This window comes from Chiroxiphia lanceolata, chromosome 4, assembly GCF_009829145.1.
Source record: "Chiroxiphia lanceolata isolate bChiLan1 chromosome 4, bChiLan1.pri, whole genome shotgun sequence".
NCBI classification, from domain to species: Eukaryota; Metazoa; Chordata; class Aves; order Passeriformes; family Pipridae; genus Chiroxiphia; species Chiroxiphia lanceolata.
In genome coordinates, this window is record NC_045640.1 from 72,893,294 (window position 1) to 72,908,810 (window position 15,517).

A 15,517-nucleotide genomic window follows, 5' to 3' on the forward strand; every position below is an offset into this window, starting at 1 on the left:
TAGGACGGAGAAACAAGCACACGCCAAACCAAACAATCTGCTCTTTCCTCGTGCCAAACCAATCCATGCAGAAACCTGAGTCTGTTGCAGTGTCCTTTGTAAATAAGAACAACAGATAATGCTGCTACTCAGGCCTTATCTCCTTACACTCTAGTCTTATAACTGTCCTACAACACATTGCTCAGGACTCTTTTTAGTGTGGGGTTGTTTTTTTTTTTCATGTTATGTGGGTTACCAGCCCACAAATAGAGCATCTCGTATTTTATGTAATTATATATAAAATACTATAATTATACTTACTATATACTACATGGTCACCATACAGTAATTGTGTAATTTAGGTTTATTGCTACACAATATGAAGTTTCTGAAGGAAACAGCAGCAGAAGGACCTGAGAAGCTCGCTGTGCTGCACCGCTGTCACGGACATCAGCAGAGGGCTGTGCCAGTGCAGAAGTGCACAAGGCTTGGTGCAGTGCCAACAAGCCAGGGAATCATTTAGGCTGGAAAAGGCCTCCAAGATCGTCCAGTCCAACCTTGAACTGATCACCACCCGGTCAACTAGACCAGAGCACTCAGTGCCACGTCCAGTCGTTCCCTGAACACCTCCGGCGTCGCTGACTCCACAACCTGCCTGTGGAGCCCATCCCAATACTTGACAACCCTTCCCATGAAGAAATTCTTCCTGACGTCCTCTTGTGCTGTCACTGCTTGCCTGGGAGAAGAGGCCAAGCCCCACCTTGCCACAGCCTCCTGTCAGGGAGCTGCAGAGAGCGAGAAGGTCACCCCAAGCCTCCTTTTCTCCAGGCTGAACAACCCCAGCTCCCTCAGCTCCTCTCCAGACCCTTCCCCAGCTCTGTTGCCCTTCTCTGGACACGCTCCAGCCCCTCAACGTCCTTCTTGAAGCGAGGGGCCCAGAACTGGACACAGCCCTCAAGGTGTGGCCTCAGCAGTGCCCAGTACAGAGGGAGAATCACTTCTCTCGTCCATGTTCAGCCACCTTCAACAGGGCCCCACTGCAGGAATAACACTCCTTAGATAAGGGTGGTTTAAAAAAGCCAAAACCCTAAAGTAATGCTTCAGCAATGAAGCATCCAAGAAAATGATTAATCAAACCTGGAAAAAGCCCATTATTGATTCCATGTCCCCACGCTAGAAGCATTCCCACGGTATTGAGTTACTGCTCCTGTCAACAACAGCGATATTACAAAACCATGAATGGAGGAGCAGGATGGGGAAAAATCACTGTTTCTGTCAGCAGCAGAAATCAAAGGCTCCAGCAGCCTAAGGGCTACTCATGATCCAACAGGTTGCCAGACTCCAGCTCCTGACCCCACACAGGCCCGGAGCACAGTGCAGGAAGATAATCCTTAACTTTAAGGCGTATTTTCCACAGCCAAGGTTATGCACATGCCATCAAAAGCCATGGGAATTACAGCTGTACTTGCCCGGGATGCTGGCGGTACCACCCCACTGCTTTCTATCCCCCACACTCACCAAACAAAAACGTTTTAAACGGGAATCACATTGGATATTTTACTCTTTGTGAAGGCATTTTAAAGCACTACCCACCTAACAAGAAAAATCTGATAACGTACCTGCAAAAAAATTCATCACATTTTTATTTTCTTCTTCTTGCAGTGTATCAAAGTCAAGAGGTGATAACACACCTCCCTGGCAGTCTGTACCTTGTGGTACCTTCAGAACTGCTAAAACCATCATGGCTTCTCCAAAACCTATTATGCAACTCGCCTCTTCAACACAAGCACCTTCCACAGGGACAGGAAAATAAATGTACAGGCCCTGCCAAGCCATAGGGATATTTAAACACGTGATGCTATTAGAGAAATGCAGATTAAGTGACATTTTTACTGGGGAAAAATGGCACTGACCTTCTATCGAACTTCTGGCAGGAACCTGCAGCCTCATCATTTCATGCCCTGGCCAGAGAGAAGCAGGAGCTTGGAAGGCTTCAATTTAAGAGGAACAAGGGCAATAGGCAGCAGCATCCTGTAAGCCCTCCAGGCAAAGGGGGCTTCCCAGGGGTCAGGAAAACACTGAGGGGCAGCTGGAAGCCAGCTCATCACAGCCACGGGGACTCTTCCCACTAACTCCCAGTCACACTCCAGCAGCAAAATCACTGGCCAAAACAAACAAAAAGGATCAACAGCCAGTGCAACTGCCTTCTGTCTCTGCACACACCTGGAGCATGAAAAAGAACTGTCAAATGTCCTGGCAGAAAAAAGGAAAAGAAAGCCCAAAGACAAAGGATGATGAGTTTCTCCACGACCATAAACAATATAAAGCCATTTTGTACCTCTATCTTAGGATTTGCCTCCATTAAATGAGACTGTTTCAGGGTCTGAGCTGGCGTGTAACATCCTTTTATCAAAGAGAGCTAAAAGAAAAATCCAAACTTGCTAAAATTTAAACAACAACAAAACTTCCAACCAACCGACAACGCCCACAAAACAATCACTGAATCAAAGCCACTAATTTCAGCAAAAAAGCCCTAAAAGCAATGCTATGGAGAAAAAAAAAATATGCAGAGTGGCTTTATAGGAGGGAAAGCACCTGCTGACTGCAGAGGGTTCACCTACTGGAGCACAGCAAGAAAAAGTTGAATATTAAAGATAGACCAAGTCAAACATTAAACCTACTCCAACAGTTGCTCATTAAGTTAATGACCTACATTCAAATGAAAGGGAAAGTGTGAGTTTTAAAATGTTACAGAACACCAGACATACTCTACAAGACAGCTGACCAAAATACTTATAAATCCTCTTTTTTTTTTTTTTAAGGAAGTTATTTTTCCATTCACTCAAGGAGGACCAAGCAGGATCCAGAACAAGAAGTGTGACTACATAGAAAATAGTGACTTCCAAGGGAAAAATAAGAGGGAGGATCCTTCCCCTATGATCCTATCAGTGATGATACCTGAGAGCTAGGCAGTGTGGAAATAAACTGAATGACATTTAGGTTTATATAAATGACATTAAAAAGTCTTAATGCTTAAATTATGACTATAAGAATTAAGTGGCACTATTTTAGATTAATTCCAATTAATTCCTGTAACAGTCAGTTACAGTGCTGGAACACATACCCAAAGTGAGATTTAGATTTGCTGCCAATCCTTAATAATCTGCTAATCACTCCATAATTAAAACTTACAAGCACGTTTTGGTGGTTTTTTTTTTTCTGCTTTATACCACTGGCTGCCTACCTGCTATTTCTGAATGTCTCAGAAATAACCATTTTCAAGCCAGCAGTATAATTACTGATGTTTTCCTCCGCTGCAGACAGGTCTAGAAGCAGAAGAGGCTCTCCAGCACCTCCATACACAGCACAGCTTGAATTCAAACTGCTCCAGTGTTTATATCACTCTGAGAAGACTAAACAGTTCCCAGGCACTTACACCTCAGGATATAAAAAGTCCTTTTTATTCCACTAGTAACACACAATGCTCCCGGCTTTAAAGCAGCAAGGGAGGCTTTACAGAGCTTGTGTCCAGCGATGCCACTTGCTTTTTTTAAGTCCTTCCCTTCAGGTTTGTTAAGGTCTGATGAGTTTACCTTGAGCAGAATCTCTGCCGGGAAAGGTGCCCTTCATCCCAGACAGCAGCGGAGGAGCAGCCTCCGAGCTGCTGATCGCTCTCGCCTTTCCCAAAGGGCTCGAATTACTCATTACAATTTAGCAGAGACGGGCACACGTTAAAGGAGCGGCGGATGCTAATTAGCACCGAAATGACTATGCCCAAGCGGAAAGCTAACGACGTGCACCGCAGGAGCACGATGATCGAAAAGAAAGGAGGGGAAAGGTGAGATCCTGTACGCTTTTAAGCGAACTGTGAGTACCACAAACTGCCACCCGTGACCACGGGTTGTTAACAACCTGATGAACTGAAGCCGCAGTCCCGCCCTGCTACTCGAACTCCCACGGACACAACTTATTTCATGTGCAAATCTGGCTCCTTTAGCTGTTATTAAACACAGTGTTACAGATAAACCCCGGTATCCGGCCTCCACAGGCCTGTAAACACCTCGGCCAAACACAGAACCAAGCCCTACAACGCAGGTTGCATGACCAAAGGCCCTGTAAGCAAAGCCTTTTATCAAGCCCAAGATAGCCAGGAATGACTGACACAAAGCACTTACAGGGGAAGTATAACGCTGAAAGAGGAAGAAAATATTCCAGGACAAACCAGAGGTTCACTAACACTGGTTACAGTTTGATTCAGTGGGATAAACCGTGTACTCAACCCAAATCTTAGCAGTGTCAGCCACAGGCAAACCAGTTGATGTCAAAGATGAAAAAAATACATACAGAAACAATAATGTGATGCATTGATTCTGGAAATTCCGAGTGAGGCAATGCACTGACCACATCATGTCTGACAGCAAATCCCAGCAGATGCTCCAATTGTCAGACACAGGAAGATTTTAATTAGTGGCATAACACGTGACAGTAAGACAGACCACAACCTTCAAGCTCCAAGTGCAACTCGCCTCCTAAACCCTTTAAGCCAGCAATGGTGAAGTATGTTCTTAACCCATAATACTGCCTACTCTGCTGTCCATATTCCCTAGGCAATAGGAAACGCTGCTCCATAATCCTTTAGGAGCATTAAATAAGTCAGGCCCATAAGCTGACTTCAGGCAGTTTAAGGTGAGGAACCAGTTGCTACTCAACAACACACAAAACAGCAGAAATGTGGGAATGCACAGAGCCCTGGGGCAACAAGGCAGGATATTATCTAGGAAGACACTCCCCTAACAGGTATTGTACAGCCTTCAGATTCAGAACCTGAAGTTTTTCCGGTCGCACATCTCGTTACTAATTGCTGAGGGAAGCGTGTGATGTGATTGTTCCTCTGTGTTGCAGCGTTTTAGATGAGTGGTAAGATTTGGCTTTTAACTATAGGCTCCATTTTCAACTGATAAATTAAGAAATTAGTAAGAAATCCTGAGTGCATGAGCAAGCATAGGCTTTTCAACTTGCTTTGTACAGTCTCCCAAACAATTACACCCTCTATCTATTCACTGAAGCGCTTCAGTGAATACAAGAACATCTCATCCACAGATAAAAGAGGAAGATTTACAGGCATTACAGTGTCACTGCAATCCTGTCTGACTTACTGTGTCAGCTGTGCAAACAGCAAAGGAGCTGTCAAGAGGGAGTCAAAAGGACATGCAACTTATGAAACTGCTCTTATTAATTTGTGCAACAGGTTTTATCGAACACTGAAGGATTTTACCTGAGCTTTTGGACTGAACAGCATTGGAAGAACAATTTTAGAAATCCTCTCTTCCAAAGGCAGCAAGGTACCAGAGGCACTTCTCCTTCAACACACAGGTTTTACAGCTGATACACAAAATATTTTCAGCAGACATGCTAGTAGGCAGATCTTCCAGAACTTACATGGGAATAAAACTCTTGTGCAAGGCATCACGTCCTATTAAGACGAGTTTATAGCAAGTGGCCAAAGTACCACGTTCTTGGCAACACTTTGCCACTGGCTTCCTGAAATAATAACTTTGAGTCTTCGTGGCCATGGAAAACTGTCCTAAGCTTCTGAAAACACCAATCATATCTAAAAAGATGAAAAATCCACAAAGACTACCATCATTGTTCCATGAATAGGTTCTAAATCCATCTAAGTTTCTCAAGTCAGATTTGCTCTTTTACATCAAGTCCCTGCACACTGTGAGATTATAACACTGCAGTACTGACAGCACTCAAGAACTGATTTACCTGAGAGTAAAGGTTTAAAGTCTGGTTAAATATTTTCACAACCTGAAGTTACAACACGGCAAAGGCACCTTTCACTCGACAGGACCCACAATTCTTAACATCCCACACGCTAAAAAACAGTGGGCAAACAGTATATAGGTCAAAATATAAACTTTATTGAATGAAAATAGATACTAGGTACAGTAGTAGCAAAGTTCAGTCCAGCTAACTGCATTAAAGTGAGTTCCATGAAGATTTTACAGCCTGTGAAACATTAACCTTCGCAGACATCTCAGGTAGGGGAGCAGAAACAAATCAAGAGGTATTCTTCAGGTATTTTAATAACCCGAATAAAAGCAGAAAGAACAAGAACAGCACCTTCTTTTCTTTCGTCCTGCTGTGCACTGGGCAGCTCAAATGGGGCGTTTCAAGATCCTTATAATTTCACTTTACGCAGTGGGGATGAGCAGAGCCCCCCACTTAATGCACCGCTCCAAACCCCGTGCGACTGAAGGGACCCGACTCCGCGTGCCAGGGACTCGGATTTCTCCGCATTGGCACTCTCCATTCTGCAGCTCTGGTCCTGCTGCCCGTGGTTATCCCACCCCCAGCACCTTGGAAAGGTAACTGCTGACTGCACACAGCGAGAGAGCCATCTGCTCGCAAGCAGGACACGTACGTTCCTCGCGGAGGGATTTGTCAGGAAAGGCTCTCCCGTCGCGCTGGACGGACGAGACAAATTGCTCGCCTCCCTCAGAGCTCCTGGGAGCTCACAGAACATGCAGCAGTTTGGCACCGACACACAAGTCCCTTGAGAGAGTCCCCTCGACTCCTGGAGACTCTCTCTCTCTCTCCAAGCACCAAGACCTGAGGGCAAAGTTTCCCCACCTGCTGCAGCCATTTTTGCACCCAGAAATATTGCTGTGGCAGCCGGGGCTCGGCGGCGCTACCAGAGAGGAGCCAACAGGTTACTCCACGTTTCCCAGGGACACCAGTGCTGTGTAAGAGGTTATTCACCAGCCCTGCTCCTGCTGTGTGACCACACTGCCCCGAAGAGCCCAGGAACAGAGCAAGAAAAAAATGAGAGGAAGCCTCCTACCTGCAGAGAGCAGGAGGCACGAGTGCCACAGCAGCTGATGGAGACAAAGATGTCTCCACCGAGGGGTCAGAGCCGCCCAGGAGGTCTTTGCTGTCACGCTGGCATCAAAAGACAGGCTGAAATAGCGGCTGGATGAAGCACCAAAAAGAAAAGGGGAAAAAAAAAAATGGAGAAAAAAAGAGAAAACAACCTGACTCTGATTTTCAAGACTTTGATCAGCGACTGAATCTCCTTTGATAAAGTGACTCTCTGAAGAAGGGGCTGGAAGAAATCACAGAGCTTCATAGCGAGCTTAATTTGTTGGTGCAACAAGCACAGCCTGTAATTACATGCTGCCATCACCCAAGCATGAATTTCGCCTCATGAACAAGCCTCGGGATCTGAAACAACATTACTTTTAAACTTCAGCCCATTTTACTGGGATTTTCCTTCAACTTCAGTAATTATTTGGGGGGATGCTTCATCTCTCACTCCAGTTGGCTCCAGCTTGGTACAAGCTCCCCCCGGGTCACGCCATCACATGACACCCAGAAGCACTCAATGAATTGCTTTGTTCCATTTCTGACTTCATGCTACAGCAAATAAGCACATTTTAACAAGCCACACAAACAGAACCCACAAAGGGGAAACTGTGGCAGGTTTGTCTCTGCAGCGGGAAATAAAACTTGGGAAAAAAAAGTTAAAATACTCGATTTAATAATGTTTTGTTCTTATTCGAGCTCAATTAAAATAATTGCAGCAGCACCACACACACTCCAGAAACATTCAGCTTGTTCAGTCTGTTAATCATTAGGTTCTGTTTTGAATTGTATAGGTAGGTTTTCTTTGAAGTCAAGTACTCTCTATTACGTTCAGATTTGTGTTTTGGGGTGTCTGCTTTGAGCCACCTCCTAGCAGAATGTGGGCCTAGAGTAAGGATAGAAGTGGTGTATGTAACAGCTTTGCTATGTAGTTTAACGCTTAGACTGATTTTAAGGGCAAGACCACATCACTTACTAGAGCAAGAGGGGACAGAAATCAACTTAGGCTTCATTTAAGATGTGTAAAACACTCCAGTAAGGGTCAGTTTGGGATTTTTTTTTTTGCAGTAGCTCCATAAATTTGTCAACATGCAAACTTCCTGCCGATTTCTAGCATCAGCGGTTGACTAAGACTGGAGTGTAACTTCAGAAAGGAATGGTCTAAAGACAGGAGATCTGTGGACTTCCAAAGACAATCTGAGACTCAGTGCAATCTGTTCATTCACAAATATCAAGCAAAAGAGAAAACAGATCCAAAGGCTACAGAGGGTCAACACAAAGATGGTTCACTGTGATTCACAGAGTGATCTGGGTGTAAAACCCAAAACAAATCAACAATAAACAATCCACACACCCCAAATGCTTCTGTACTTCCCAGGAGACGGGAAGATCTTCCTCCACTTCTGGAAAGCAGCTAAAGCTTCCTCAACATTATCACTGTACAGTAACAAATATGTGACAGGGGGTTTACAACAGAAATAACTTGAGGGCCCGTAGCAGGGCTGTATTTAGTTATTTCAGTAGTAAGCAGTTTAAGGCAAAACTGACTGTTTAATTAAATGTGCAGTCTGAGATGGAGTTATTTGGAATACTCCAATCTCCAAGTGTACTTCAATGAAAATAAAGGGACAGGAGATAACACTGTTCTGAGGACCAGCCAGGCTTCATCAAGGTCTAATTCCCCAAAGCTTTGCTGGTGTTTACAGCACTCTGCTGTTCAGGTTTTATTTAGACTACGGTGACTTTGTCCAGTGCAAAACCTCATCTAAGAGACCTCCACAGCCAAGAAAGCTCTTGAGAAAGACACTGCTACCAAGGTTTAACACACCCATGCTATATAAAATGCCACACTTTTCAGCAGCTGTTTGCATTATGATAAATTGGCAGAACTGGCTCCCCAAGCAAACCTACAAAATAAACACTGAGCTGCCTGCACAGCACCCAAGCTCTCGTAACAACTGCCCCCTTCTAAAAAAAAAAAAAAAGAGAAAAAAAATCACTAGGACTCACTAATCTGAAACAGATACAACATAAACTGCTGCCACAGGTCAAGGGTTTGATAATGGCAGTGGGCTCCACGCTTCCCACGTCACCTCCCAAGCCAGCTGTGCATCTCATGTTCACAGCAGCACTGTGGCCAAAATTCCTGTGCCTTGCCCAGATTCCATTCAGAGAGAGATGCCTCTTCGATGCCATGCAACGCCTCACTTTGCTCCAAATTAAAGGGCTTTTTCAGTTTAAACACTAAACTGGGAGGACAACAATGACGTCCTGAAAATAAAATTAAGGGCAAGCAGCAACACAATTACTTTTTTTTTTTTTAAAGCTGGTATTTTATTTTGTGGAAGGTTTCTGCAATTCTTTTTTGAATACTTTCGTCTCATTAATTTGTGTTCTTGGCATTAAAGCACCTTATTCATTTCAAACAGCTTCCAAACTGAATGTGAAAAAAACACAAATCAAATTCAACATACGTAACTGCATTTTAATCTAAATCTTCACCAAGGCCCTGAACTTCAAAAAATTTCATGTTTGAAGGCTGTGCTGCAGTTATTGTGCTCCATCCTTGGGTGTAACCAATGAATTAAATAACTTTTTCCAGACTGGTGTTGATGTATGGGCGAAAACAATTCCTCTAATGGAATACAGTGTCTTAAATTAAGGAACTCCAAAAGGTTTGATGCTCATACTGTTATCTCCCCTTAGAGAGAGAGAGAGACAACCTTAATTTGTTCCAATGTAAGTGTTTCAGCAGGGCATCACGGCTCCTTTCCAGCTCAGTTCACAATCTGAAGCTGACTCAAGGCTTCCCATTAACTCTCCCTTCAGTCACTGAGTAGGAAGGGAAAACAGTCTTAAGTTGCTTATTTTTGATGAAGCTGACCCATCCATTCATAGGAGGAAAGAAGAGCACAGAGCAAAGAAGAAAGCTGTGCTTGTTTCCCTACACAAATAAAATTATGTGCATGACAAGTGCGCTGCTTAAGAGAAATGGTCACAACAAACCAGCTTGGAACCACAGCTCTGGCTACAAACAATTGAAATACTTCCTTCTCACAAGGAGTAACAGGGCCCCACACCCTGAGCATTTTAAAATACAGACATCTAAGTGTCAGAAAACATCAGAAATATTCTGTCAAAGGGTTCAAGAAACCTTATGGCAAAAGTCTCAGAAATACCCTCCAAGCATAGCTGTCCCAGGGGAAGGACAGAATATTAAATGGTCCCAGTGTATCTTACTTCCTGGAAAACAGGGAGAAGAGCCCTCTACAATGCCTATTCACAAACCCTTGGAGCTGTATCAGAACGTCAGTTCTGAGCCCAAAGATACTTTCTAAAACAACAACAGAAGATTTTTTTTTCTGAACACTAGAAATACCAACAAAAGGAGGCGAATGATTTCAAATCCTTCTAAAGTATCAGCCTTTCTCAAACACAGTCCTGTTCTCTCCTGAAATACCTCTCTGTAATAATGAAACAGAAATAAAAACATTTCTGTTCAAAGTCCTGATCTGGAGAGAAAAGGTATTTCAGTTACTAAGCATCTCATGAATCTGATCTTACCAAAAAAGACCTCAATGGCTTTTCATACTGCAGTGGGATTTTTCTTATAATTAAATGGCAAGGGGCTCAACCAAGGTGGAGCAAACCAAGATGAATTCCTGGTACTACTCTAAGAGAAGCAACCTGGTTAAAACAGGGATGTGGAAAACACCAAGGAAAGTAGGGGCAGGCAATAAGACTTGAACCTGGCAGCTCAAGGCACAAATAATGTAGTTCGTACTCAGGAAAGTCAATTAGAAAATAATCAAGTTAGGATAGGCACTGTTGTTACATCTGTAACTCTAATTAATTGCAGAACATTCCTGAAGTGGTAGGAGTAGTATTCCAGCAAAACACATCCTCAGTGCAAGTCCCAACAGGTACAGGAAAAAGATACACAAAGCTATAAGTTCAGTGCTATTTTATGGATTATGTTACCTCCTCACACGATGTTTTCACAGGTATTAACACACCCACCACACGGAAAATTTGTTTTCCATCCCTGGAAATAAAACATACTGCTAGAAACCAACCATGTAAATTATACACAGCAGAGAATTATGGCACGTTCTTACTTTTTCTTCATCAGGATCCACAGCAGCCCTGGCATTTATTTACTAACCAACCCAGTACCTGGAAGAACTACGGAGTTATCATTCCAAAGGGTTGACCTGGATGGATAACAGGACTATAAAGTGCTTTAGATATAAATGTGGCATTAAAATTTCAGGCACATGACAGTTCTGACTGCCTTTGATTTCTGCAAACTAACTAAGACACCTGAGGTTATCAGCCTGCAGTGACTGACTACCAGTGAACTACAACAGCTAGTAGCCATTCACCAAGTTTAAGTTGCCACCAGTGTGGAAAACCAACCCACTGCTTCGTTGCCAATTCCTTTGCGAGTCACTTCCCTCCGATCCACTCACGGGGGCAAGGACAGGACTCTCCCAGAGCTCAGGTGACATCACCAGAGCAAGGATGCAGGGGATCGTTTCAGATGTCCTCTCCTCCAGCCCGGGTTAGTCCCACGGGTTTCTCCATCCAAATCCCGCTTCAGAACAACCCAATTGCTTCCAGCACTCTAAGAGAATCAAATGTAAGGGATATTTACAAAACACTGACGTGTTTCTCACCTCAGAAGCAAAATATTTGTAACAGACATTACAAAACGTACATATTTTCTTTTCTCACGGCCTCCGCAGAGCTTTCGTTGACAGGAAATTTACCAAGTGGCAAAAACACAACACAAGCATTTCAGGCCAAGTCCTCATTTCCTTGTTTTTCAACTATAATATTTTCACAATAGCATGAAAGCCGTCTCAGAGTGCAAGACCCCAGCACAAGCTGGTTAGTCTTTTGGAAAGGGGAAAAAAAAAAAAAAAAAAGCTACTGTAGTATCCAGTGTTCGGCCTGGATCGATGACCGAAACACAAGAACAAAACCGAGGAAACGTGAAGCAAAGGTTAATTGCACACTACATTGTGTTGGTGCTTTAAAAACCAGCTCAGCTAAAATATATAAGTGACCTTGTACGATAATTGCTCGGAAAAGCAGGCAGGCGGCTTCAGTTCGGAAACACAGCTGAGAATTTCTGGGATAGAAACGCGGAAACAAGTGATATCGTGTGAATTATTCGCAAAACTTAAGTCACCCGGTCACAGCGTTAAAAAAAAAAAACCAAACAGAAAACAAAATACTATTTTCAAGGTGTTCGCTTCGGGGGAGGAGACCTTCAAGGATGTCTACTACAGGAATTACTCCCTATTCATCCCCAGGGAACTCTGATGAGCATGCAGAACGGGCTGCGCAATTCCCAACCATTCCCTATTGTTCCACAGTCGGTGCTCAAGCGAGCGCGTAAACAAGCCACGAAAGACAAGATGCCACCCGACATCCGCTTAAAGACCGCAACTTTATTGACGCGCGGCCCCGAAAAGTTCACGCTTGGCCCTTTTTTCCTCCTATTTTTTTTTTTTTGAGCCCAACGGGGAGGCGCGGCAGCAATTACGCAACGCTGCTCCTTCGGAGGCGGCCGGGATGGAAACTCCGGGAATATCCAGGGAGGGCACTGCGTCCCAGGCCCTCGGGGAGTCATCCCGGCTCGATGATGCCCCTCACACCGCGGCCCCAGGGTGACAACGCAACATGGAGGGGAGGGGGGGGCTCTGCGCCCACACAACCGCGGTACTGCCCGCGCCGACAAGACCCCCCTCACGGCGACACACCGAGCAGTCACCGGGGAAGGGGCCGGAGCGCCCCGAGGGGCTGAAACGAGCCCCCCCCCCCCAAAAAAAAATCGGTGTCCGAGAAGCAGCGGGTCCTCCCCGCGACCCCCCCCCCCCTCCGCCGCTCCCGCCTTCCCGCCCTCAGCGCCCCGCGCGCGCCAGGCACGGCACGCGCCCCCCCCCCCCGCCCCGCTCCCTCAGGGCTGAGGAGCCGCCGCTGAGGGACCCCCTCAGCCTTCCTCCTCATCCTTCTCCTCTTCCCTCACGGAGCCCAAACTTCCTCAAGGCGCAGCGCCAGCACCTGCCGGGCTTCCCCGCACTCACCGCTGCGGCGCCGGAGGACGCCCAAGCCAGAGCCCGCCTGCCGACCGCCCGACCGCCGTGCCACACAGGTGCCCTGCCCGGGGTCCCCGGGCCCCTCTTCTCTTCCTGCCCGAGCGCCCTGGAAAAGGGCGGGAAGGGACGTGTCCTTCTGGTGCCCCTCAGGACGTGGCGCGGCGCGCCCCCCCTGCCCGTCCCTCCTCAGGTCACACCGTCCCCTCGCTCGGGGACACCGCATCGCCGCGGCTCCCCTGCGGCTCTTCCCCTCAGCCCCTCTGGGGGTTCCTACCGCCCCTTGACATGGCTGTTCCCCTCAAGCCCCCGGCTCTTACCCCCCCTACCATGGCTGTTCCCCTCAGCCCCCCGGCTCTTACCTCCCCCCCACCATGGCTGTTCCCCTCAGCCCCACGGCTCTTACCCCCCCTTCCATGGCTGTTCCCCTCAGCCCCACGGCTCTTACCCCCCACCTCCAGCCATGACTGTTCCCCTCAGCCCCACGGCTCTTACCCCTCCTTCCATGGCTGTTCCCCTCGGCCCCCCGGCTCTTACCCCCCACCTCCAGCCATGACTGTTCCCCTCAGCTCCCACCTCTCAGCCCTCCCGCCCCACCATCACCCCTCCGCCGCGGGGTGATGCAAGGCGCCCAAGGCTTCTCCTTGGGTTACGGCAGGGAAAGAGGGAAACGGGAAAAGGGGGGGGGGGAATGTGGGAGGGGTGCAGCAAGGACCGAGATGGAACGAGAGCCCCCCCTCAGCAAGCGGCGAGGCGGAACGAGAGCCCCCCTCTCCGCCGCCCCGGCCGGGCACGCACCCCCCGCCGGAGCCGGGACCGCCTCGCCCCGCTCGGTCCCGCCGAGCGCCCTCACCGCTGTCCCTTCAGGGCCGCTCCTCCGCGTCGCTGCCTCTGGTTAAGGAGCCGATGGCCGCAGCTCCGCTCGGGGCTCTCGTCCTTCAGCCGGGTCCGCCCGGCCCGGGCTGCGGCGCTGCTGCGGCGCCGGGAGCGCCGGGCCCGCCGGTGCCTCCGCCCGGGCTCTGCTGCACCTGCTGCGGGGCTGGGCTGCCCTGCGAGCAGAGGAGGCTCCCTCGCTCCGTCCTCCCTCAACTTCGCATCACTCCGGGCTGCCCCCGCTCCGCGCCGCCGCATACACCGGCGCTGCCGTCCGCCCCCGGCTCCGGGGTAAGGCTCGGCTGCCCTGCCGCCCCATGCACTGCCCCGCTCCCGGGACAGCGGGCAGCTCCCGGCAACAGGGCAGGTCCCCCGTGCCCGCCTCTGGCGGGAGGGGCCGCGGCCGCCTCCGCCAATCAGCCCCAGCGCCCATGGGGTTTAGCCCCAACCTCTTTAGTGCCAACCCCCAGCGGAGGCAGAGGCACCTGCCTCTAAACCAGGTCCATCCGACTGACTAAACGTTGGCTAAGCAACGAAGTTATCCCATCCTCCACCGTCCTGGGAAAAGAGCTTTTAAGGCCCTCACCTGACAGACTTTAAATACTGACGCTAATTCTCCAATTGGTTTTGCCCTGTGTGTGGTTTGGGTGGGTGTGGATTTGTTTTTTGGGTGGGTTTTTTTCCTGCTATTCACTTCTATAATAATAACAACATAACAATAAAGTATAATAAAAGTGTATTTTCACAGCGGGCAGACAATAAAGTTCTTTGAAGCAATAAAATTTGTCCCTCATCTCACAGGCACTCTAAAATCCAAACTTTCCGTCTGCTTGCTTTACACTTTAAGTTCAAAAGTGTTTTACGGACCCACCGTTTCTTTTGCAATGAACTCTAAGGAAGTGTCAGTCTCTCTTTCAGATTGGACAGATCAAGTTACTCCTTTAATAAAAGTGAAGGTTTGAGTTTCATCAGACAAAACAAGAAAGTTAATGAAACTGGAATGGTAAGTTAATGACGTGCACGATAAGAGAAATAAACATAAGCTTTAGATTGATCCCCATTCTAGTCCAGATGGCTTGCAAAAGAAAATGAAACTTCACTTTCATTCAAATTAATCCAGTTTATTTGGGACATAGAACTTCTCCTGATATTCATTAGAGAACCTTTTAAAAGCTCTTGCATTTCTCACATATAAAACAAATCATTAAAGCTTCTCAAGTCCCATATGCCCCATTTGACATCTAGTTAACATTAAAAGTGTTAAGCTTTAGTGGGTGACACTGAAACCCTACAAGCTAATACTGGCCTTTGGCTTTGAGGTAAATACTGAACTCTCAAAATGAGGTTCTGAAGTTAAATGTCTCAAAATCAAACATATTCACACTATTGTGTCAAAGGTTGTAGTTCCTTCAGGACAAAATACATTTCAAACTGTAATGCCAGTGGAAGGCAGTAGGTAACAATTGAATAAATTCAGCTTCTCTGCATATCTAAGTGACCTCCTTATTCCGGTGACAACTGATGTAGGAAATCCCAACCCAGCAGAACCGTTCTTGGGGTAACAATGGGCATAAGTCTGGATTTGTAGGTAGGTTTTGTGCAGACCTCCCTGAGCTATGCTGAGATCTCCTGTACGTTTATCGATATTCTCTTTGTTTCTCTCTTTCACCTTTAATAAAGGTGCTCTTGCT

General features: G+C 47.0%; 1 protein-coding gene across 5 annotated transcripts in view; it reads right to left on the minus strand.

Moving 5' to 3' along the window:
* The window catches only part of UGT8 (UDP glycosyltransferase 8), a 34,056-nt gene extending 19,882 nt beyond the window's left edge, over window positions 1-14,174 (minus strand). The window contains exons 1-2 of one of the 5 annotated variants that reach the window (XM_032686066.1): window positions 13,807-14,173; window positions 12,945-13,062 (exon numbers count right to left, since the gene is read on the minus strand). Coding sequence is in view for 1 of the 5 variants with exons in the window: in XM_032686065.1 (XP_032541956.1) it covers window positions 12,945-13,179 (235 nt within the window). In the remaining 4 variants the exon portion in view is untranslated. Of the gene's footprint in view, window positions 1-11,172; window positions 11,190-12,944; window positions 13,198-13,490; window positions 13,511-13,806 lie in introns of those variants that run through there. The other 4 variants (XM_032686067.1, XM_032686069.1, XM_032686065.1 and 1 more) reach the window with 4 other exon arrangements.
* Between the last annotated feature and the right edge of the window lie 1,343 nt (window positions 14,175-15,517).